The sequence below is a fragment of the Aquila chrysaetos genome, chromosome 1 (genome assembly GCF_900496995.4).
Source record: "Aquila chrysaetos chrysaetos chromosome 1, bAquChr1.4, whole genome shotgun sequence".
Lineage (NCBI taxonomy): Eukaryota > Metazoa > Chordata > Aves > Accipitriformes > Accipitridae > Aquila > Aquila chrysaetos.
In genome coordinates this window covers 1,445,995-1,471,430 of record NC_044004.1, presented here as the reverse complement: position 1 = coordinate 1,471,430, position 25,436 = coordinate 1,445,995, and the positions used below count along the sequence as shown (strand labels likewise).

The window sequence follows — 25,436 nt, the reverse complement described above, 5'->3', positions numbered from 1 at the left end:
AAGTAAAGAGCCTGGGATATACGTTTGATGTGGATGTACTTTCCCAGAGCTTCTTTGAGGGTTTCTGCCTTTTCATCTTCTAGCCTGGCTCTGGGAAGACACAACCTGGGAGTGAACAGAGGAAAACTAGCCAAGGAACAGGCAGAATGACTAATGAAATCACTCGTACCTAAGTTGAACAAATTGCTAGGGTGTATTTATTTGTAAGTCATTAATATTGACCATTTGGTGTTTGGAGCTTATAGATTTGCAGATTGTAAATTTGTACATTTACAGGGAGGGTCACTATTATAAAGTGATAAAACCTCTATCAAACAGAGCAAAGGACTTCGCTGGAGTTCTTTTTGTGTCAAGTAGAACAGTTGATCAGAAATTGCTGTCACAGTCTCTACTGGTTAATTCACTTTTTTCGGTCTGGATGGGTTTATCCATGACTTCTAGCCAGGGAATCTTGTTGTACACTTGTCTGCTAGACTGAAAAACGTGTTACAAATTTTTTGTTGTCCTTCTAGCTGTTTACAGGCTGAGATAAAACTGTCCCTTAATCTTCTCTTTAAGAAACTGAATATAGCTCAATCTTGGAGTCTCTTGCTAAAAGACATGTTTTCTGAAGCTTTAATGATTCATATGGCTCTTCCTTAAACTTTTTCTAATTAGTCAACATCCTTTTTGGAGCACTTCCATAAGAACCAGACACAGTATTCCAGTAAGAAGTTGCACAAGTACCAGTTGCAGGAGCAATGTGATTTGCCTGCTTCTACTTGAATTCGTACATCCACAGAGCGTGTTAATCATTTTGGCATGAGCTCAACATTAGCTCCCTGTCCGTCAGGTTTTTGCTGTGATGCCAAGTTCTGCTCAGAGGTTTTGGTTATGAAAGACTGAGGAGTATTTCTGGGTCTCGCACCCATTCAAGGTACATGCCCAGAGGATGTCCAAAGTTCCTGTTGGAAGGAGACTTGGACATAGAGCATCGCTTATGCTCCTATTTCCAGGGAAAGGAGCTTCCCCCACCAGAAGGTAGCCATGGCCTTTCCTGGGAGGTCTCTTTTCAAGATAATCAGGGAAGCAAGACCTCAACTTCATTTACCCAAAGGTTACATTGCCACCGTTCCCCCAAAATGGTGCCCCATGCCATAGGTACATACACTCTTTGTGCCCAGAGGCAATTTTGTGTTTGACCATAGCCTGATACACATTGACTTCTTTTCCACAGATCACCATGTGATCCAGAGGTCTCTGTATCAGTGACCTGGGCTCTTAATTACTTACCACTTTCCCAGACTTTGTCTCATCTCAAGCCTTAAGTGGCAGTCATGGTGTATTTTCTCCCTTCTTACTGATGACACACATGTTTAATAGCATTGGCCAAACCAAACCATTCTTTCAACATAGACAGGAAATTCACCCCACAATTCTCTTTTGAAATTCATCATTTTGTACATTTCCAGTATTTTTTGTAGGCATTGCTTAGCATGGACTTCTCCAAAATAGTAAGTGCCTACTAAGGTCAGTGGGAACTAAAGTTTTGGTACCAGAATCTGAGGCATTCAGAGTTAAACACTTTGGGCTCTACAAAAATAATTATTCATTGCCTTAGTTCCTTTATCTAAAAATTAAGCCCTCAAGGTCTTTTTGCCTTTTGTATTTTAGCTTTATGGGTGACAGATAATTTATAATGTATAGTATCTGATATTACAGCATGAAATACGGTGTTGATGCTAAGAGCTGAATGAATTGTAGCCCACGAGGAAAATTAAGATCTGGCTTCCCTCAGAGGATATTAAAATTGCAGGCATCAGGCAATACTGAAACCATACAGCATCACTTGAAAATGACCTTCTAAAAGCAGATGAAATGCTATCTGCAGTGTAAACATGAATCAGCGCTGATTAGTAGATCAAACAGAATGACGTGCTCTCTGCCCACGCTTCATGTCAATGAAAAGAAACCATTACAGCTGCTGGTATAGCTCATTACCTACTGGGATCTCAGCTATGCTCAACTGGAGTTAGCTCCATGCACACAGCTGGACCTCACATCTGTTGATGCAAAGGAATCAGATTCTCCATAGCAGCCTGGTCCGATCAGTCTTCCAGTTATGTCTGCATTCATTATAAATGTGTGTGAGTGTGTGTGTAAAGGGCGTTCCTTCCATTCTGCAAAATCTCATTGGTGGTGGCTGTGGGGCTGCTCAAGTGAGCAGAGCAAGTGATTTATCTGCAACAATCTCTCCAGAGCTGTTTCTTCACAGTCTTGGATAGGAAATCTGAGTTTCCTTGCAAAGAGTGTTTCTCAGAATGGGTGATTTCTTGGTCACTCATCACTGGTCCATGAACTTGTCGGATAACTAAGTTAATAGACTTTGAGTGTTTGAACATTGACCTCTCTCTATATGTATATGCATGTGTATATATGTATGCATGTGTGTATTTGCTTTTTCCCATAACTGCAGTAGCTGAAGCAGCTATGAACATAACATGACTGAGATGATGCTGTTGTAATGAGCGTTACCCAGGGAGTAAATTATTAACAACAAGTTGTAATAGGCGTGTTCTGTTCCAAAAATATGATTATGGTCTGAGCAGCAACCCTTTCAGGAATTGTAAATGAGCCAAATTCTGCCCTTAGTCACACATTCACAGTCCTTTTTCTTCAGTCAGAGAGCAAACACAGAAGCTGATGTGTTACTGAGCGCTTGTTTTAGCATGGGAGCTTGACTGGCCACCTTTGATCCACTCTTCTAAAGGGCCTCAAACTTACAATTAGTTTTCAAGCAGAATTGAAGCCTTGCAATAGATTTAATAGATGTGCTAGATAAATGCAGCCACCTTATCACATCAGCTGTAGCTGTTTCAGAATTATACCTGTTTTAAAATAACATAAGAGAAATCAGAATTCAGCTCTGGTTGCATACAGAAACACCAATATTAGGTAAATGAAAATTCTGGAGCTGAACAACCTTCGTGTGCTGGGAAGGATAACACATCCAGATCTTCTCCTGGGTCGGTATTTAGTCTAGCTAAGGCCTTACACGTTGATTTTGTACAGATGGAATCCACTTTGATGTCTGCAACAGTGCTCCAGAATTACAGCTTGTTTCTAGATGTTATGGTTTTGAAGATCACCTTATAAAAATAAAACCCTAGTGTCAGCCATAAAGACATGGGTCCTTGCGACTAAGCACACTTAAGATGCTGAGAAATACACTTTTCATCCCAGTATAGTGTTAAATCCAGTACCTAAATGCATCAATATGCATTAAGTAATTCACTGCTGTTAAGTTTAGGAGAAACATCTAGTTAATGCATTTAGCCCACAACCTCCAACTGCCTCCCATGCCCCCCGGGGAATCTCTTTTCTAACCGCCTATCCTACAGCATCCCCACTGACAACTCCTACTCAGCTATGCACTGCCAATAGAAACAGCTGTGACAGTTCCAAACTGAAAATGGGACTTGTGCAAATGAAATTCAGTGTAGCAGCAAAAGAAATAACCATGGGGTTGCTCCACTGATTTTCCACCCTTTGGTCCCTGCTCATCCAGATCATTCATTTTTCAGCATCCAAGAGGATGCTATTGAGCTTCCAGGGTGCTGCAAACCCACCAAAACTTGCCTCATCCCATGCCCAGTGTGCTGGATCGTACTGATAAAGAAGGATAAACCCAGGTGAGAAACGGAGCTGAAGCAAGAGCTGATGGCAGAGAAACCCTTCCACTAGCTATAATACACATGCCCTCACCGTGGGTTAAGTTTAAAGGGCCTCGGTTGCTGGTTAGGGCAAAACAAGCCATCTTCCGGAATTAGGCTGGTTTCAGCTGAAAGCCTTTTCTTAAAAATAATCTTCCTTTTGGATCTCCAGGACAAGGGGAATAAACAGCCTAAAATCCAAGGCTGAGCTATTGTTTTCCAATCTGTTTTAGCCTTCATCTTGTTGGCAGGCTGCTTTAGAAAAGCAAAAGGTTAATGAGCCAATGTGCAGTGGGATTATTGCAGTAAAGATGACAGTGAACCAGTAATTACTAATTAGATGCAGTTTAACAGGAGGAACAAGTGAAATCTCCTCTTCACCAACTGTCAATAATTAGCAGATTTGGTGAGGTTGAAATGTGTCCACAGTTAAAAGGCTGATTTTTTAATGAAATGGCACTTGACAAAAGAGCTGTATGGAGGTCACAGCCATAGCCCTCGAGACGCTTCCCTATACCATACTTAGGAGGGAAATCAGATGCAAGACAGCAGGGGGTCCCCATGAAACCATTTCTCCCTTAGGATTACATTGCACGGGGGGAGGGGAGCAGGAGGGATTCTCTGCAGTAATTTTGTCCAACTTGGATGAGAAGCAAAGGAAAGGATTTGCCAGCTGCCATGGGGAAAAATTTTTGAGAAGTGAGAAGTTCTGTGGTATTTCTTTGCTTCTGGGTCTGAGGAACGGTTTCGTGAGAGTGTGGTAACCTGAGTGTGCTGGCCAAAGTCTACCCTTGGGATGGAGGTTGGTCTTGGAAGGAACTCCTCTTAGAAAAGAAGGGGCACAAGGTCCTTAAGGACTGGCAGGAGGCTGGAAGCACAGTGGTATGTGTCTCCCAAAGACTGCAGAAGATTCAAGCCGTGCCCCGAAGGTTTGGTTTCATACTGACACACAGGCAATGCGCCATCGTTGACTTCTGAAGCATTGAGATTCATCTGAGGTTCCTCTCCTATGTACTGATCCAGTTCCTCTTCTGGCAAAGTAACTGTTGACATAGGCAAGAGTATCTTTATTTTCCACATGAACTTAAAATGGAGAGGTGATCTGTGAGCTTCTTTAATGCCCATGAAACTTTTTACTTGAGCAGAAACTCCCAGGATTTATATGATACTGGGTGGTTGAATACTGATGTGGTTCAGGTAGGGCTGGAGAGAAAACCTATGGTATTTGGAAATGTTCTGGCCTTCAGAAGAAGGATGGTGCTTAGCAAGGTTTGCATCTGGTGATCTTTGGTAAGGATGGACTCGTTCTGTCAGAGGTTGGAGGACAAATCAGCGACCACTTCCAGAGCACAGTCCTGCGCCTGGAAGGGCAAGGTGATTGGAGAGGAGGTGATGTTTGGGGAACAGCAGAATGATGCTGCCATGACTACACACAAAGGCCAGACATGGTTGCACAAAACTCAAATGTAAGTTGCTAGCCCATCTTTGGTAAGAAATAGTAGCCTAAGGAAATCATAAATTACGTCTATCCTTCTAAACCCAGGAGGGTCTGAGCAGAAGCTGGGTCACAGGCCCATGGTGTCCAGCCAGGTTAATTGTATGCGTCTTCTCTGGATCAGTTTTGGCTTTGCAGCTAATGCTAGAGGGGAGCCCACCCAGGGACTGCTCCCAAGGAATAAAACTTCCCTCTTTGGGGGAAGAGTTTGGCCGTATGGATGCAAACTGTGCCATACCAGTTGTCCCCGAGCCTGAGACTGGATTCTGGTTCATGCTGTTTCATGCAGCTGTAGCCCTGCCTGTCCCGTTGCAAGTATTCAGGAAGTTGTGGTGCGGTAATTTTAGTATGGGACCTCTCTAGGTTAATTTGATTTATGATTTATAGGGCTTATCTGAGCTGAGTTTTGACATTAGAGGACCATGGCCTTAATCTTGCATTACAGGAGAGTCATGTCTTCCTGCGCCATGACAGGACCATGCCTCAACTGAGCAGTGGAAAGGCAAAGATCTCTTCAACCTTTGCTTTAAGTGCCTGAGACTTGCACACAAAGCGAAGGGTACATCTGTCCTCCCGTATTTCTGGTGGAGCCTACCCTTGCTGTCAGTCTGGTGACTGAAGTGTTTGTCACCAGCTTTTTTTGTGACAAATCCTTCCCTGCTCCAAATCAAATTACAACCTTGGCCGTGAATCTTCATGAAGTCACCAGAGCAGCTCAAAGCACCGTGGGACCAGCCTCCAGTACTCAATTCTGCTGTCTCAGTAGCTCATGCAGAGAGATGGGACCTTAGTCACGCAGCACAGCAGGAGTCACCTGTACGTCTCACGAAGGTGACCGTGCAGTAACTGCAGTCTGCTGAACAGGAGAAGTTGCCCTGAGGCTTCTCGCTGAGGGGTGAGCAGTGAACTTGAACCTGACTCTGGACTAAACAGCCAATGTTTTTGGAAAGGTTTCAATCTCCCTTGGTTTGAGACAGGAGTGCTTTTACCATTTGCTTCTCTGACATCTCCTTTCCCTCCCTGCTCTCACCAGCCCTCTCTCGTTAAGAGCGTCAAGCAGAAGAGGAGACGATGTGTTCCCGGCTTAGCCCCCCTTCTCAGCCCCTAGCTCAGGTTTTCCTTCACCTGCGCCAGCTGTCGGGGCAGGGTTTGCAGACCCGGCGTGTGTTTCCTGAGGAGCCAGACTTCACACACCGCTTCCCCTTGGCCCTACCCTTTGGCTTTCCCTTTACACCTCCACTGCTCTCCCCCTTCGCCCCCCTCAGCAGCCTGGCATCTGCAGAACACCTTTTCTGTCAAAGCAACCAGGAAAAAAAAAAAAAATCACAGTAGCTTGTTTCCTGTGCTGTAGATTCCCTCAATTCACTTAACAACTTTTAGTTTCCTTCTAATTGCGTCGCGCAGGAAAGCTGCTGCCCAGGAGCCCGCTGGCACGGAGGAGTCTGTGCATTACTGAAAGTATTTAGGTGGCCTGAGATGGTTTGGCTGGGTTCGTGGTTGTGCTTAGCCTTGCAGAGAGATGCGCCAGGAGCTGGAAGGGTCTCCCCAGAGGGTGATGATGAGCTGTTATCATTAACTGCCTCAGTAATTGTCGGTGTTATTCCTGTGCTCTGTAGATGCCCATGGACTGTTCCCAACCCATTGTAGGCCTCCTACACAGGTTCTTCTGTCAGGAGCAATCTATCTAGTGGAAGGTGTCCCTGCCCATGGCAGGGGGGTTGGAACTAGATGAACTTTAAGGTCCCTTCCAACCCAAACCATTCTATGATTCTATTCTATGGTTCTATGACTTGCACTTGGCTGCAGAGATCTGCGCTAGTTCCTGCTCCCACCTTGAGTCTCTCTCTCTGCCATCGTCTCCAGTGTGACACAGACAGAAAGAAGCCTGGAGCTTTCACCGTATTTGCTTTAGAGCTTGCAAGGCCAGACCCACTCTCCATACTATAAACTTCCAAGCCAAAGTGACAGCAGAGCTTTTTGGGGACCTCAGGCGTATTCAGGCCAAGGACGTAGGCAGGCTCACATGCTCTAAAACCCCTTCTCGAGCACATCTCCCAGGTGAAGGTATTCCTAAACACATGGGGACACTTCAAGCTTGGTAGTCCTCTCCTCCGCTTCCAGTGGTGCTTTAGCCTGAGTTGCTGAACCAACAGCCGCAAGCCCCCTCCTGCTTCAGGGAGGGCTTCAATACAGGTTGATGCTTCTGCAGAGAGCTCCTAAAAATCAAATAGACCCAAAGTTCCAAATTCTACCTGACTGTGACGTCCTTGTTTTCCCCCCTCAGGTCACGAAAACCCCCAAATTCTCACTATTGTATCGTAACTCCCCACTGCTACTCCACAGTGCTTCCACACTGCTACTGTGTGATGCTCTCTCAAGTTCTTTTTCTGGGTCTGTAGCAGGAGGATAGGGAAGATGTTGTGGCACAGTAATTTCCTTCTGCCCTCGTCTGGCTGGATGCAGCAGCAGTTCCAGATGCAAATCCATAGGTGATAATCTGACAGACGCAGCATCTGCCTCATTGCAGGGCCACCTCCCATTTCCCAAACTCACAGCATAATTTGTTGCAGTGCCCTTTTGATTCATGTCCTGGCATGACTGAAACTCCTCTTGCTGTGGGGATGCTTACTTGAGACATGACCAGGAAAGAAGGAACCACTTGCACAAAGTGAAGAATATTTCTGGATCAGGACATCTCCCCTTTCCATGTTCTTTTTTCCCCCATGTCTTTCTCAAAATCAAAGCATTTCCCATGCCTACTCGCTCCCTAATGGATTGGGAGGTCTCAGTCACTTCTTCTGGGAGCAAATGTCCTTCTTTCCAAGAGGAGGAGGAAGGATCTGGTATTCAGGGGCATCAGCTCCACCATCACTCTTTACAAGCCCATAGGAAACATTGGGGTGGTTAGATTTACAAGTGCTCAGCCTGTTTGCACCTCGCGGTGTAATTATTAGGCTCAATGACATCTCTTGTCTGGGGAGGGTCACGAGTGAGCAGTGCTCTGATTGATTTGGAGCCTGTGTCTTTGTTCTCGCGTTCCCTGTCCGAGAGGCTTTGATTTGTTACCAAGCTGGTTTTTGAAGTCTGCTCGTTGAGAGTGGTCCTTTGTTTCACAACCAGCATTCATGGGATTCAAAGGTGCTGAAAATTTTACAGGATCTGGCCCTAATATCATAATGTGGACCAGCAGAGCTTTTTCTTGCTGGGAAGCGACAGCTTGAAGTGAACTGTTATTTGTGGTCATTCGAGGTGGGTGTGGGAGAAGGGACCCCTTTGTACTGCCCAGGGGCTTCAGCAGCGGTGTCAGACAGGATCTGGTTTCATGTTTATATCTCTGTCCCTGGGATACAGGTTCAAGTATGTAAACTATCTATCCTGCAAGCACAGGCTGCTGCAGGTGTGTGGGTGCTAGTGGGCATAAAAAAACATTCCTGACACCATCTCTTTTGAGGAGTCTTCACCTCCTGATGGCTATAAGCCATTAGGAGTCAAAAGAAAGAGCTGACATCCGACAACTCCGGATAAACAGCTAAACATTAACCCTTAAAGTGGCTCAAAAAACATACTTAAAAGGCACTTTGTGGAAAGAAGCCATTTTTTTTCCAGGCCTGTTAATTGCTGTCTTTCTTCAGGACACCTTTCAGCAGCACCTACAGTAAACAGACCGGCTCCTCCCGAAGCACTTCCCCCACGGATTCCTGCCCTGCTCCCTGGGGAGCCTGCAGAGATGGCCATCCCCGTCTCCTCCTGCCCTGTGCAGTCCTCCTGCAGGTCCTTGGTTTTGTTGGTTTCTCCTTGGCCTGAAAGCCAAGACCTTTCCTCTCTTGCTGCCAGCCCACCTTGAAAACTCAGTCCCCTTTCTTGGTTGCCATCAGCCTCTTTATTTGGTGCAACTGGGTTTGTCCCCGGCTCTTCCCCGGCTGTTGCCTGGCTTACCCCTCTCTTTTTGCATAGTGTTGGAGATGTCCTTTTCTGCATACTCAGAGACAGTTGGTTTAGCTCATCTGAAGCACCCGTAGCTCAGGCTACTCCAAGTGAGACGTTAAGGATATGAGCTAAGGAAGGCAGCCAGTTGTCCAGACTTGCCTGCTGTAAGCAAGAATGCCTTATTAATCACGTTTCCAAGCACAGGTATATATAATTATCTGTAATTGCTTTTTAAATCATTTGGACCTAGCAGCCTGTTTCTAGTGAGGCTGTCGGTCCTTCAAGAAGAGGAAATGTGATGGAGGTTGGGATCCTGAGGAACTTGCTTAGCTTTAAAGCAACGAGGACATCCCTAAATCCTGCAATACTCATCATGCTCTTCCTTCTTAATAGCAGGAGAATTGCAGGGTTTGATGTTCTCACTAAATAGCAACAAATGCTCTCTTCCTCAACAGAACCGCTGGAGGGATTCTTACCAGAATGGACCTAATAGCTCATTTTCATCAAAAGGGAAACCTGCTACATTCATAATGTCCATATTCAAAAGTAGGATTTTTTTCTTCCAAAAGAGGAGAGATGCTTCTAACTCTTTTTGTGAATGCCTTTCATTCCAGCAAGGAGCAGTGACCCTAAACTCTGCAATTTTGGGGGTTCTTAAGATCATATTTTAGGTGGGTTGATGACTTTTCCACCCAACATTCAGTTGGCTTGAATATTCCCCCACAAAGCCTACATCATGTAATGTGAGTTTTCTTCCTTGAGGCCAGGCAGAAGTTTCTTTTGCCCTACACGCTATAGACTGAATGCCATGCACAGTTTTGGGAGAAAGTCCTTTCCTGAAGAAGGGTCCTTACCCCATGAAGCTGGGTGACCTGAGGTCAGAACACCTGTTTCTGCTGTGGTACCAGCCTAAGACATCCACCTCTCCAGAGCTCCTGTAGAAATTAATTCAGTGTGGCAAACTGAGAGTTTACCTCATGAGCACTTACCTCCTACGCATGAACAGATCTTCTTCTCCAGAGTGAAGGAGGAAAGGCATCTTAGCTCCTGCAGAGGCCTTTTGTGTGGTTCTTTGCTTCATGGCAGACACCTTATGCGATGGTCTTAGCTTCCCTCCATCACAGCTTCAATTCTTCGTTCAGTCTTGTGCTTGAGCTTCTACATTTCTCTGTATGGGTGGTAAGTTTGTGTTACTTGTGTCTTACCCCTTGATCCCTTGCAAAGCATTGCAGAACAAGGTGCCGTGCTCACCAGGGACACAGGCTGGCACCTCCTGGATAGCAGTGACTGTGTGAAAGGAAGGAAAGCCCTTCACCTTCCTGGATTGCTAGAGAGAAATGGAAATGTCTCTTTTCTCCGGAAGACAGACAGAAAGAACTTTTGTTTTTTACCTTGCTATTTGAAACGGTATGGTTTGAAACCTTATGGTTTCAAAGCTTTTATTTGTTTTGTTTTGTGTTTTAAATACTTGAGGTTTCTGGTGCTGTGGGCAATGCTCTTCTTTCCCAGAAGACTCAAATCCACAATTTTGCAATGACTTGGAAACATTGTGATGTGGGGCGGGTTGACCTTTCAATCTGTTTATAAAGCTGGAAGGCTTGAGAGGGTCTGAGAGCCGTGTGAGCCCAGTGCTAACCAAACTCAGCTCCTAGGAGTGGCTTTCATTCATCTCACCATGTCTGTGCATCATTGATGTCATCTTGAGACACCAGAAGGGTTCCCATGGGGAACTGGAAGGTTAGAGCTGGTACCTTACTGGTGGGCTGGTTTGGGGCAGCGAACAAACATGGGAGCCGGAGCACAGGAGTGAAACACGGCTGTTGAACTGCTCTGCTACAGGACAGGTAGGGACACCCCGAGTAGTTGAAGCTACCTTGCAGCCTTAGGTGCCTGCTGTCGTATATTATTATCCCATCTGCTGACACTGTTATCATCAGTCATTTCTAGAGCACCAGAAACAAACGTGCCACTGGGTGAGGGGAGCTCGTTGCCACATGGGCAATTGTGCTCTGTTCCCGTTTGGTTGGGGAGTAACCTAAAATGCCATGTTTTTCTTCTTCCCATCTGATTAAAGTGTTGGGGTTTTTTGATATGCATATTATTTTTCTTTAGAGAAGCTGTGATACACTAATTTGCAACTCCTGAAGCTGAAGTTAAAAACTCCCACCCTTGATCATAGAATCATTTAGGTTGGAAAAGACCTGTAAGATCATAAAATCCAACCATTAACCTAACACTGCCAAGCCCACCAAGGAAGTGGTGGAAGTTGCTGTCCCATAACTGACCCATAAATTCTGCAAACTCTTCTGCTCTGCTTCAGGGCAGAGTCAATTGTTCCCATTTAAGGTGAGGGCAGTAACATCTTAAGCCTTGTAGCTGTCTCAAAAGCGATTACACATCTCTAGCCAAACATCTGTCGAGCATGAGGAATATTCCTGCTCATCTCGATACAGAAACCTGATGGCACCCAAGGTGCTGCTGACACTTTGCATTTCGTGCTTTGCTAAAAGCAGTGACGTTTTCAGGGGACGGTGCAGAGGTGTCAGCAGATGTGATAGAGTGTGAATAGCTTGTAGTGCTAACACCATCACTGACATACTTTATATCTAACACATGTCATAGTGGGGTATGCGTGGTGCCACATTCAGACCCTTTCCAGCCAGGTCTGAGATGAACCTCTGTTTTCTGCTCAGTCCTACAGGCAGCTGGAGGTGGATGCTGGTGGTCAAAGCATCCATGGCAAAACCCAGAAAATTCTTCTGAAATGGATAACCCTCAAGAGCCACACCAGCCATATATTCCAACTTTCCTCCTTTTTATTGTTTCAAGGAGGGGAGAGAAAATGGAGATAAAATTAATTTCAAGCAAGGGTCCTTTGTAATGCTAGTTCTAGGTATGTCCAGCCGGAGGTTAGACAGCAGCACTGAGATACATCTTTGGTGTAAATGTGCTGGCCAGATGTCCTGTCAGAGGCAATGCATTTCTCTCTTGCACTTCAGTGTAAGCCTGGTTCACTGTCTGCAGAGAAATGATATATCCCTAAAAACTTACTGTTTGGAAACAGCACTCTGAATTCAGAGCTGTTTATGTGAAATCCTCCACAAAACTACTACATTGCAGGGATTTAACAGGTTAGCCACCTGCTAGACACACAGCAGTAGTTCCAGATTTGCAGTCAAACAAGAAACTTTGCAAATTACCCAGGCTGCCTGGTAGTTCCTTACTTTACATATATGCTGAATTACATGTGAATCCACGTACATGGCAGTGAAAGGGTAGTATAAACCAAATGCACTCCTGAGCTTGTTCTTATCTACTTGTTATTCCTGGGCTGTCCTTATCTGCTACTGGCTTTGCTTTACTTCCAAGCATGTAAGAGAGGAACCTCTTGCTCCATGAGTGTGTCTGCCCTCCCAGCGTGATGCTTCAGGGGTTTAGTTGTATCCACGGTTGTAGGCTCTGATCACTTGGGTGAGGCTGTGCCATGACTTCATTAGAAATATAAGCCAGGCACTAATGGTAGTGGTTGTCTTGATGCAGGTGTACGTGACAAAATTTTAATCTTTTTCCTAAATAGATGGGTCCAGAGCACCAGGGGGGTTTAATCTATTTGCTTGTGCAGCAGCTCCCAGCTGTCTTCTCCTTCCAAAGCCGCTACCTTCCCAGAACGTCTTCTGGTGAGCTCTTCTCTGCCCTGGACCACACCGTTGCACACCCCAGGTTGTGTGGACGTGCCGTGCGGATGCACAACCTTCACAGCGCTCTGCTTGCAGCGTGCAGGGGCTCTGCCCGACCGGCGAGGCTGCTTCCTCGGCACAGCCCAGGCTGGAAAAGCACGTCAGCCCTGCTCCTTGCAGCGTGGTGACCGGGGAGCGTCGCGAAGGCTCTTAGGGAATGTCATTCCCCGGGTGCAGTTGCATACCTTGGCGTGTCAAACAAAAGGAGATGATCAAAGCAGGGATGGTGAGAAAGGCGGTTCTAAATCCTCACCGGGGAAGTGCTTGGTGCCGCCGCACCAGCAGGTGCGCAGCACTTTGATCCCTGTATTTCGGGGGGTCCAGCCCTCCCTCCCCGCACCGACCCCAAAGTGGGCACTTTTTGGGGAAGGTGCATGGTGTCAAACCTGTGAGCGGGCTCCCGCCGAGCCACGGGGCTCTTGCATCCCAGGTGGGGCCGGATTCCGACATGTTGCGACCAGGGATGGGTGGAGGGACACCCGGCTGCTGGGCTGCGAGTGGCGGCTTCCCAGGCTCTGGTCACATTTTGTTAACACCTTAGCCAGCGTTAGGGATAGAAATGGTGTCAAATAACTTGTTTCCATGTTTTTGAGAAAAACATTTTGACTAGATATGATGTTTTTTCTTATGAAAATGGAATGTTTCTTTAAAAGAGGGGGGTCTAAAAGACTTGAGAGAAACAAAAAATGAAGAGAACTGTACTAGTCAACTCTTAAGTTCAATTTTTATTATTAATTTGAAGGAAAACCTAACAAAGTTCGGGTTTATCTCAAAATCATTTCCCCCCAGCTGTGTGATTTGGCCAGCAAGCTGAGTATCAATTATTTATGAAGTTATTTGTTATCATGTACATTAGTCATGAGACCATCTCTCAACCAGTGTGTCCAGTTTTGGGGTACACAGGGGTTTTTTAACTATGTAGAAAAACTGAGAAGTGATCAGGAAAGAGCTTTAACACCAGTATTTCAAACAATAATCTGCCTTGCAGAGAAGAAGCATGAGTTTTGTCTATAAATTTTAAGAAAGGTGATTTAATAGTCTTTGAATACTTTCATGGGAAGAAGATTTCTGGCAGGAGAGAGCTCCTTAGTGCAGCAAATAGATAAATGCAAAGCTGAAAGTCTGAATTTAGAAAAATGCAAACCATGGGATGGCTGGTGCTCTTTGAAGCAGGATACTGAGAGACCTTGTAGCTCTGCTGTTGCTTGGACTCCTTGACCAGAGGCTGGATATCTTTTGAAAAACATCTTCTGTGATTTAATCAAAAAGTTTTTGGGTGAGACGTGCATTTCCTGAATTCTCTCACCTGTTAGATCACCTTCAGTTGGCCGTAGTTCCGTAGCATTTCCAAGAAACACTCCTTAGCAAACACTGATTTCCTCATCTCATTCCTTAGTGAGTGGATCTGTGGAGAGCACTTTAACTTTTGATGTCTGGGAAAAGCTTTGGAAAGAGTTTATCGGAACAGAGGAGGAAAAAATCTTGCTGTCTTTAAATCATTCAGTATACGTTTTCCAATTTTGGAAAGCCTTATAAAATTAAGCACGGGTTCAGATTTGTGATTTTGGCCCCATCAGCATTCTTTCAGCTACTGTCAATTAAACGAAGAAAAGAAGATCTGAAATATCTGAAAGAAGAACATTTAGGCAGTCTTACCGTGGGAACAAGACCATCGAAAACCCCATCAAATTGGTTTTTGACCCTAAGTAAGTGTGTTAAACCAAATTTAATAAGGTTCTGCTTCTCAGCAGAATTGCATTAGGTGACCAGGGGCTGAAGGTAAAAGAAAGCCTCGGTAGACCTGTACAGAGATGCTTTCACACCATGGTTGCACCAAGCTACAAGCAGAGGTGCCTGGTGACCGTGGCGTGGCTGATGAGCAGTAGCTCATCTATCCCAGGAAAAACATGTTCTTTTTTCACCGAGGACACCCTCGGAGAGCAGAGTCTCTTAGAGGTGCTGGATGTGCCCCACCTCTCCATCTAGCTGTGCACAGAGCCCACCACCGTGGTAGCAGCAGCTGCCGGTCCTACGCGGTGCCTCATGGTGCCATTTATTAACCGTGGTCCTTGTTACACCTCACCGAGCTTCACTAGCGCTCGGTTAGCTTGGCACTGCCCTCGGCCCTTGCCCTGATGTCTAATGGCCCGGGAGGAGATGGGAGAGGGCTGCTGGAAGGGCCGGGAGAGCCCTCCCAGGCTCCGAACCGGGGCTACCACCGAGCCTCCTCGCTGGCACTGCCAAGGCAGCAGCAGAAGATGCGGTGACCAGCCTGATCCTCCCTTCCCCCACCTCCCGGTGCAGCATCCGTCAGTCCGCATGACCCTCCCCCTACCAAAATTGGCTGCTTTCTTCCTTCTTCCCCCCCCCCCTCCCTTTTTTTGGCTGAGTGATGAGCTGTATGCCAAATCCATCTGCTCCTGTCTCCCCTAGCTGCCTTCCATATCATTACAGGATCCCTGGCAGCGAGCCTAGACCTATCTCTCTCCCTGCACTCTTAGGAGCACATTCCTTTCTACACCTTTTCCCGAGCTGGGATAGAAATGAGTATCAACCCCAAACAAAAAGCATCTGCTTTCTGCCTGCTTCTGCTTCACCGGACGCGCATGTACGCTACACTCGTGTCAGCAGCGAATGCAAAACACACACAACCCCCCACCTCGCCGCCCCGCATCCAACATGGGCTGACGAAACTTTGGGCGCCGGGAGCCTGCCTCACACCCTCTCCCTCTCCGTCTCCGCAGCACCAGCTGTGACCACCGCACCATTTGTTCCTCCAGCCCACGCCAGCACTCGGAGCCAGTTCTTTATCACCCCAATTAGCCTTGTCTGTGCTGATGAGAGGAGAGAGGCTTCCACTGCAAGGCAGAGACGGGGGGAAGAGAGCTGGTGCGCGGTGGGCACCGTGAAAGGCGATTCCCTTTACAGCGGCTTTGTTCCCTGGGAGGGATAGATTTCACCGGGTCAGGAGCACCGCTAAAAAGCCAGCGCTGTCATCCCGCCTGCATTACCTGGGTGATGCCGGTTTATAAACAGTTGCTTGAATAAGGTCAGGGGACACCGTTTCTTGGGTTTTTTCCCTTTTTTCTTCATGCACTCAGCTATGTGCTAGAAGAAAGAGGAGCGTCCTCAGCCTGCACCGGCTCCCAGGTGTTGCGACGGGCTGATGCACCTTGGCCGTGTCCCCAGCGAGGATCTCCCTGCATCTACAGCAAAGCTTCCAGTAGCCTCATAGTGGGGTGAAGCAATTCCCCCTTTTCCCACTGCCTCGTTATAGTGTCTCCCGTGCTGGTACGTCAGGATACCGAGTGGTCGACACTGCACTGATGCTTGTGCAGCCATCAGCCTGAAAGCCTGTCTTTTTTCCCCCAAACCTCGTAGGACTCTCTAGGAGTGGTGCTTGTACACCATGCTTCCTTGAGTGCTGGTTGTGACCTTGCATCCCTCCTGGACTTGTCTTCTCCTGGATTCATTGTTGAAGACCCTTTGCCTCAGCACAAGTAGATCTACCCCATTGGGAGGAAGAGGATGGACACAATTCAAACCCAGTCCCATGGTGGGCACTCAGTTTGGAAGGACAAAGTCACCCGATATGGGTTGGGGCAGGTCCCATCAGTGTAATCCCAACAGGGTTGAACCAGTTCCTCAGAACACCCTCCATGGCAGGCGTTTCTTGTTAGAGGGGTTCCCAGCATGACCATGGCCAAGAAGGACCCTGCTGGGGGTCTTCTTTGAAGCTGAGATACAAGAAACTTGACAAGAAACTCTGTGGTCTCCAGATCCATTTCACAATGCCATGTCCAGTGGAAGGTTGGCCGAGCAGGTCCAGGATGCTGGACAGCTAGAACAGCAGTCTACACCAAAATAGGTGAAATTACACTTTCCAACAAAAACCTCTGAGGGATTCAAAGACTGAACTGGTACACAATAACGTTGTGTCTTAATGTTGTCTTAATATCTCTAGTCTACCACCTGAATGCTTCTCCCTGATCTTCTGCATTTGATTTCCCAGTGAGAGGAGTAAGTTAATCCTGATGCATTTCTGAACGGCTTTACCAGTGCTGCTGTGGAGTACATCCCTCCTGTACCTGCCTCCTTGGTGCAGACGCACCCCTTGGAGCTCCTGTAGCTGAGGCTCTAGAGCAGTTTTTGATATCTGCTTTATTAAAGCCAGCCAGAAAGAGGTCTGCTGAGATTGCTCCAGTTCAACCAGTCACCCCCCAGCAAATTTATTTCACATCTTTCCAGGCTTCAGAGAGGGACTTAAGTGAGTTCAGTAATATGCAGCTCGAAACCAATGCCTGTATCTTCTTTCAAGATCTTCAAAAGAGTCCCTGACCATATGTCCATCTTGCATTAGGCATTCATTCCCCTGTCCTTCTGCTCAGACACCATAATCTGTCTCTGAACTATCACACCTCAATCCTGTCCCTCCTAAATCTAACAGCCTAAATCCCATCCCATCTACCAGCCTTGTGTACAGCCTTGCCATGAATGAAGAGCTCAGCCATGCAGGGAAAGGAGGCCGCTTCCCTCCTGGACCCACGGGAAGGAAGCTGAAAGGACCTACAAGCAGTTGTCTCATCTGTCTCCTTCCACCAAGACAAGCTGAATTCTGCTTAAACTATTCTTGATGGGTTTCATCTAATTTGTGCTGAAAACTTCCCACCACAGAGACACCACACCTTCCCCAAGCATTTGGTTGCAATACTTTACTCCTTCCCACTAGGATACTCTTCCTGCTGTTCAGCTTGGATCTTACTCGATGCTTTTTGAATTGTGTCCCAAGAGAGTGTGAACAAAACATTACTCCTTTCTTCTGTGCTGTACCCTCTTGCACACGCAAATACCACCGTGCCTCCCTTGAACTTCTCTCTTCTACACTCAGCACTTCCAAGTCCTCAACGTTTCCCCATGGGTCTTGCTTTCAGACCACTAATCTGGGGTCCACCAAGGCAGATGTGACTTTCCTTGGAGCTCCCACCTCTCCAGCCCCCATTGGAGAGGAAGGGACTGTGGTGGCTCTCCGTTAGCTTTCTGAGGAGATGTCCCAGTAGTAGGTTGGGTTTTGCTCTGTCCGAGCTGCCCCACATCCCCAAGCCCTACCGACACTAGCATGGACGGTCAGGGTTGGACCACCCAATTTCAGGTCATTTTAAAGCACTTCCCACCTTGATATTTTCATACCCGTGGGTGAAACCGCCCAGTCGCGATGCCTCAAAGCTTTTCTTTCTGTCTCTGGAAGAAAAATAAGAAAACAATAGGAAGAAAAGCTGCGTCAGAGCCAGGCAGATCGGAGTTAATCCTCCCTCAAAATGGATCCCGTCAGTGCCGGTGTACGTGAGAATTGCCTCTCCTGCACCTTTGCTGGGTACTCTCCCCGGCACAATGCTTCACTTTGTGTTTCAGCACAGAGAGAAATGGTGAAGTTGCTAATAATGGCACTAAAAGAAAATATGCTACATCTGTTATGGATAGCAGTACAAAATTAGCTGATCACACCTCTGACACCCAAGATGTCTTCACTTAAAATACTCGTTGGCTTACTTTACATAATTTGCTGATTATATTTGAAAGAAATACAATTTTGCAATTACTGTTCTTTCTGGTGTGCTATCTATGCATCATTTTCTTTTTATGTTTATATATTTCTCCTTCATTAGTGCAGTCTGAAGGGTGATTAGATCCCTTCAAACATTTTACAGAGGTTAAACGTTGATTAAGATTTAATTATTACTGTAAATAGCTTGGAATGACATATGGTGCAAAAACCTGACATATGTGCATTTGAATAAATGAAGTGCTATTTCCCATGATGCTTCAGTAGCTGTTTAACAGCTTTGCTGAAGGGTTATGTTGCACCTCATGTTAAGATTGCTTTGATGTTATATTTTGTTGGGTTTTTGCAGCTGAAAGCTAAGAACAGTTTTTCCAGTTTTTAAAAACATTGAATATTTTAAATACCTAAATTGTTTTGCACAAATTTTTGCTAATTTGTCTAACTAGGTTAAACATTTTCAAAAGCATTTCGATTTTAACGTGGGTTCCTAGCATTGTGTCAGCAACAGCATCAATTCAATGTATAGGATTTCTAAAAGTCTGGTCTTGCAAGGTGCCCTGTCCCAGTTGGGAGCCGGGTTCTTTGTTTGCCGTGGGAACCGGGAGCACCACGGATCCCTCCCAGGGATGCAAAGGTTCGGAGTGATTTCAGAGCAAGGGAAAGCTTCTTGCGAAGCCAGCAGAAGGAATAAATTAGGAAAGGGCTGGAGATTTTATGGAGACAGAGAAAGGGGTAGGTAGATTTTAGCTGTGATCCATCCCTGTTGGAGGATATCGAGCCCTGGTCCACAAGCCGAATGAGGGTGAGCTGTCCCCTCGTGTCACCAGGCAGCCCTTGGCTTTGACGGGTCCCTACGGGTGCAAACCCCGGCTTCGGGGACTGGATTCCTTCTAGCACCATGCGAGGGGACCTTGGCTGCGGGAAAAGGAAGGAATGTCTTCTGGAAAATGCTGGGTGGGATCCGTTTGATTCTCAGAGACACTCTGTAATTCACTGAATATTGCAAGGCAGCGCGCGTGCATCATTTCATGTAATATAAGTCAATCCAAACAAGGTTGTTTGAGACTCGAGCAGAGTAAAGCACATTAAAATGACACGGAAAAGGCATTGTATTATTTACATATTATACTTCTCCACATTAATTTATTGATCCATCAAGCTCCTGCTGCAGCACAAGAATGCAATACCAATTCTGATCTTGCCTCCTCTTTGATTTCACAGATTGAGACATCTCGGCTGGAGCCAGAAATCGCATTGGCCACTACCAGTAAGACTGTAGTCTACAATAAAGGACTGTAAGTGGAAGCGGACCATCTCAGCCCAGAAGATCTGGGGAGGGAAAGGGGGAAACTTGAGATCCCGACTGGGAAAAAGAAAATAACAAGAGAAAACAAATAATAGAGCTCAGCGATAGTAACGTATTACTGCTCCCAGCGAACTGGGAGTAAATTAACACTTGCAGAGAACTGACACCTCACACCAGTCAAAAAGATTAATATTAAAAGTTTTAAATTAGCAACAGGAGCAGCAACAAAAAAATCACATTCAAACACTTTAGAGAACTAGCTAAAGAAGAATCTCAGAACTTAATAGCACTGCATGGAGGGATGTTTAACGGTGTGTTTACGTGGTTATACCTAACTACATGAAAGTAGGCTTCACTGAGCAAATTTTGTTTTCGATGCAAATTAAATTTCCACACTGATGCTGCACAAAAATAATTCCATAGAGATCAACGGGTGCATGAATGTGAAGCACTTGATAGGGTGTTTGATAAGTGTCCTGTATCGGTTTCATGCCGATCCTGCCCCACGGATCATGCTCAAAAGCAGCCTTCCATGGTTCGACGTGCAACGCTCCGTTAGCACAGCGAAGGTCATAGCCTGTGCGCTGTCCGTCCATCCCTCCCTCCTTCTTCTGCAGACGGTCCTGGTGGCATCCTGCCATTCATTGCCCTTGCAAGACTTTGTGTCACAGGAGCCTACCGGCGGGCATATCCGCAAAGGCTTTTGCCCGGGGTTCAAGATACTGGAAAGCCAACATGCCCACACGTCGAGTAGGAAGGGCTCTTACAGCAAAAATGCGATCGATCTGCTCTTTTCCTTTGCACGGACATGAAGGATGGGATTTGTCCCGCCTAACATAGACCCTCTGAAAGTAAGGTTGTTAAGCTAGCTAATTGGCTAAGCCATGCTTTGCTAAGCTAGTTGTCTAAGGACAGACTATTCTTTAACTTTTGGTCAGCCCTTAAGTGGTCAGGCAGTTGGACTAGATGATCGTTGTAGGTCCCTTCCAACTGAACTCCTCTTTTCTCTTCTCTTCTCTTCTCTTCTCTTCTCTTCTCTTCTCTTCTCTTCTCTTCTCTTCTCTTCTCTTCTCTTCTCTTCTCTTCTCTTCTCTCCTCTCCTCTCCTCTCCTCTCCTCTCCTCTCCTCTTCTCTTCCTCTTCCTCTTCCTTTTCTTCTTCTTCCTCTTCTTCTCTATTTTTGCCAACACTTTCAGCCAGCAAAGCCAATGCTGCCCAAAGCCTTGTGCTAGTGTAGAGGAGGACCCAAAGCAGAAACTGGTGGGCAGGACGGCTTCACCTGGCAGCCGTGCCAAGCTGATGGCTTCATGAGACTGCAACCTCAGAGGGGGGCACTGCCCTCTGGAGATGGCTGTCTTGTCTGTCTGTCTCTTCAAGTGTTCCAGTTTGGGGTGCTTAAATTAAGTGGGGCCAGTCCCCCCAGCACTGCACCAAATCCTGCCCTCACATGGGTTTGGGGCCATAATTTGGCTTTCTGGTATCTTGTACCCAAGAGTAAACCCCGAGTGACTCCCTGAGGACCAGAGGAGTTAATGCACATTTTGAACATGGTCACCAGCAGAAGACTGTGCCAACAACGAGATCTGCCTCTGGGATCGTTGTAGGGATGGAGCTGTGGTGGTGATGGGCATGGCCGAACGCACATGCTGTCATCCTTCAAATGCCAATTTGTTGGGGGTTTTGGGGAGGGTGGGGGGAGCAGGGGAAACCAAATCGCCACTGACGCAGAATGTATTCGAAGGATTTATTGCAATGCCTGAAATCGGGAGGCCTGAGCCCCGCCGTGTGCTCCTCCAGCGTTGGCTGCTCTTGCTCCCCGCTGGAGTCAGACCTAGAATGGTCTGGACTCCAGTAGGAACTGGAGTCATGCAACGGTTGGGCCAGCTCAGGAAGACTGATTCTGTCCCTGTGCTGGTGTAAATCAGAAATAATTGCACAAAACAAATCAATTATGTGGATTTACACGCCAGTGTGCAGGGGAGGAGAGGCCGGCTCCGGGCTCTCCATAGCTGCTGTTGATGGGCCAGCTCCTGGTCCCTGACACTGGTGGAAATGCAGAGTGGGTCCAGTTATACTCATGGAGCTATTCTGGATTTACACCAGGGTAAGGGACAGCTGGATTTGACCCAGTAGAGTTCTTCTAATGCACTAGATGAGATGAATGTACGCTCCGAAGGAAGCGAGGCCACCCCATCCGCTCCGGGTGGGATTTGGAGAGGCTGCAGAGAGGTGGCATCTGTCCTATGGACGTTTTCATGGGCATCTGTCCTACAGGCAGCACAGTGCAGAATTGGGCCCTGTATTTTGCCCTGGGAACGATTAACTCCCCGCAGTGGTGAAAGAGGGGAGCAGAGATACTTGCAATCAACTTGCTGATGGGAACCGCAGCGGCAAGGCTTCGGAGAGCCTTGGGATGAGCTGTGTGCCCAAAAAAGGGCCCTTTCCAGTGCTGCAGGGTGTGGGAGGAGGTGAGGACTGCTGTTGGATGCTGGGGGTACAGGTACCCCCTTGCACACACATCCACATGTGCGTGCAGCAGGGAAAAAGCTACTCTGAGCCTAAAACTTCACTTGACGGCTCCGCTGAGCCCGCAGAAGTTAGGAGCCAAGCCGCATCGTTTTGCACAGAGGCACAACTTGCCTTCTTCCTCCTCCTGAATGGAAATGCGAGGCTGAGACAGAAACAGCCTCTTGTGTTGACAGGGAGAAGCCTCCTGGCTCCGGTGTCTGTCTGGGTGGATCATTTCCCCTTCCCCGATGGGTTTTGTCGCTGCCTGAACCATTCTGCTGCAAAGCTTGTTCATCCCAAGGGGTTTTTTTTTTTGGGGGGGGGGGGGGGGCAGGGGGGGGGAGAAGCGATGGAGACTGCACTTTACCGTGAGGTTTCGGAGAGGTGGAGCAAGGAGGGACACGGTGATTTGGTTATGCATCGTGATCACCGATCAAAGATTTCGGTGGCTGTGAGCTCCGGCTACCTGCCGGGCCCGCAGATGGAGTGAGGAATTTGCAGCGGAAGAAAGGAGTCAGGGCTTTGCTTGCTGTATTTCTTTAGGAGACACCCAAGGAAAAGCACGGATTGAGCAAGTTCTGCCTCGGGAAAAGAGCCAACTCCCAATTTTCTCCATGATGGGAAGCAAGTATGGGTGCTTTCCCTGCACACACATCACCTGCAGAGTTTTGGCTGCGCAGGTCGTTAATTAGCAGGGGATGCTCATCACGTTAATCCAGTGATGCTCAGTAAGAACTGTGTTGGTTTGGAGGAGAATAGACTTAGCACTTATTAAGCCACGCGGCTCCTCTGAATCACAAGGGCCTGATCCTGCTCGAGGGGGTGAGGACCAGCTTGAGGGATGTCAGAGGAGCCACGCTGCGAGATTATGGCTCGGCTCGAAAGCAGCTGCACAGTCGAACAAGTGACAATCAAACGGTCTAAATGAGTCTGGATTTATCGTCTTCCCGTACAAACCCCGTCAAACTTGTTTCACTTTATGTGTCATGAAAATGGGTCTCAGTCAACTCGGCAGAGTTTGTGCTGATAAATAAATACATTCCGGGGTCCTGAGTCAGGCATTTGCCGGTGTTTATCTCTAAGAGCCGATCGCAGCCTCTGGCAGGTTGGCAACAACGTTTGCTTTCAAATTTTCTTCAAATGCAACTCAAAATGTTGTGCCCCCCGCCCAAAGCACTGGGAAGATGCTCCTGCTTGGAGCTGGGAAGGGACACCCACCACCTCACGGGGTCCAGTTCCCTTTCCTAACCTCTTCTGAAAGCATCTGCAGGTCTTGTGTTGCAAGGTAGCGCTTGCATCAGCGATACCCGTGAGGTTGAAGACCCAAGGACTTGACCCCACATCTCCCAAACCCATATGCGTCCCCTTCCTCTGGACAGTGAGGATGGTGCAGACCCATCTCTGCTGCCTTCCCCTCGTTGTCCCCTGGCTTGGTGGCGACCAGGATGAGGTGTAGGTACGAGGATCACGTTTTGGTGGCCCCATGGTCCCAAATCTTGGGAAAAAATGAGACCACGGTGTCCCCACGCTGAGACACCGAAGGCAGCGGATGCGGTTCAGCTTTTGAGTCACCACCATCCCAACGCAAGGGTGTTGAGATGAATTTTTATTTAAAAGCAGCAGAATGGCTCAGCAGACACAAACCTCGCCCTTACAGATCTTAAAAGACCGTTTCACTCGCAGGCAGCTCGAGGTTGGGGTCCCTCGTGCAGCGGTTCCGGCGCCGGCTCAGCATGGTTGCTGCCATCCGTGGTGGGACCGCCGGCGAGCACCAAAATACCACGCTCAACTCTTCCTACAGCGTTAGAAAGTAAAAGCATGGAGCTGGGAAAGTGGTAGCACATTAGTACTGTTTATTAGGACAGCAAATTGTGCCAGAAAAGACTACACACAACAGCTAATGATAACATTGTGCACATTCACTTAATAGCTAATTAATCTCTTTGACTTTCCTAATGTACAAAAAGGAGCCTTCGGTTTGCGAGAACAACCCAACCATTTGCATTTCTTATTTCCTATAATTGGGGAAGTGGAAGAAATGGGGAGCGAAAAACCCACCACACACATCAAGTTGTTCACCTCAGCAGATAATAATAATGAGATGATCATCTCCTGTAGTATTTAATTAGAAATGTCGCAGTTAATTGATTTCTTGGATATGTTAATTAAGAAATAATGAGGACCAGGTTGCAGCAAAAGGTGCCAGCAAGAAGTTTTGAGTCCCTCCTGGAAGATGTGTCTATTGGCTGCTCCCCGAGCCGGCTGGGGGACAACCCCGGGGTTGTATCACCCGTGTCCTGAACCCACCTTTAAGCTTGGGCGCAGCTCGGCTCCTTCCATTTTTCCTCGTTGCTCATTTTTCTGCTCTGCATCCCTGCCTGCGGGCAGACGCCCAGGTCCCGGCAGGACAGGCGGCAAGGTCGCCCCGTTTGCTGCCCGTGCCAGCGCCGCGCATCGTTGGGATGCGGGATGACCCGGCAGATGCCGGACCCTGCCACCCTGGGACACGCGATGCTGGTCGATCTCAGGGTTATACCGATGCCATGGAGCTGAGACGTGTAGGTGCGTGTCACCCCCCCCACCCCGGACCGCTTCGGTCGGCTCCTCTGGAAGGGCTGTGATGGAGATCCGGAGCCTGGGATGCCCTTTGGGAGCGCGGGGGGGAGCGCGGGGGCTGCTGGCGAGACCCCGACAGCCTTTGAGCAATGGTTTTTGGGGTACAAATAAGCTCACCCGAGAAGCCGGCCTGGCTCCGAGAGCCTTCCCGGTGTCGGGTGTGCAGATGGCAGAGGCTTGAAGTGGTCCTGGTGGTGGTAGATACCCCCAGCCCCGGGAATCTCCCCGGGTCGCTTTAGGAAACGTCCACTTTTGGTTTTTTTTCCCCTTTTTTTTCTGGCTTATTTTGTCACCCGACATCCTCAGCTGCCCCTTCTCACGCGCTCGCCCTCCGGCACCCGATCTGAATGCACCTTATAACCGCGTCAGTGGCAAGTCCCTTGGGACGCAGCGGAGGAGGAGGGGGGGGCTGTGGGGTTGTCGTCGCCCGCCGGCACCGGCACGTCTTCCAGCGGTCCCTTCGCCGGACCTCCGCGGGCGGACGGACCCCCGCCGCCCTCGGGCACCCTGCCGCGCGCGCCGGCTCTTTTTAACCTTCTCGATCGAGTTACCGACCGCGACACTTTGTGTAACACTCGGACCTGTCTGGAATAAAA

General features: G+C 47.7%; 1 protein-coding gene across 3 annotated transcripts in view; it reads left to right on the top strand.

Moving 5' to 3' along the window:
• SFXN5 (sideroflexin 5) overlaps positions 1-20,116 on the top strand; it is a 101,133-nt gene extending 81,017 nt beyond the window's left edge. For all 3 annotated transcript variants that reach the window (XM_030024757.2, XM_030024779.2, XM_030024763.2), the window contains exon 14: positions 19,633-20,116. In XM_030024757.2, the coding sequence (XP_029880617.1) occupies positions 19,633-19,710 (78 nt within the window). In that variant the 3' untranslated portion in view covers positions 19,711-20,116. The remainder of the gene's footprint in view (positions 1-19,632) is intronic.
• Positions 20,117-25,436: the final 5,320 nt, after the last annotated feature.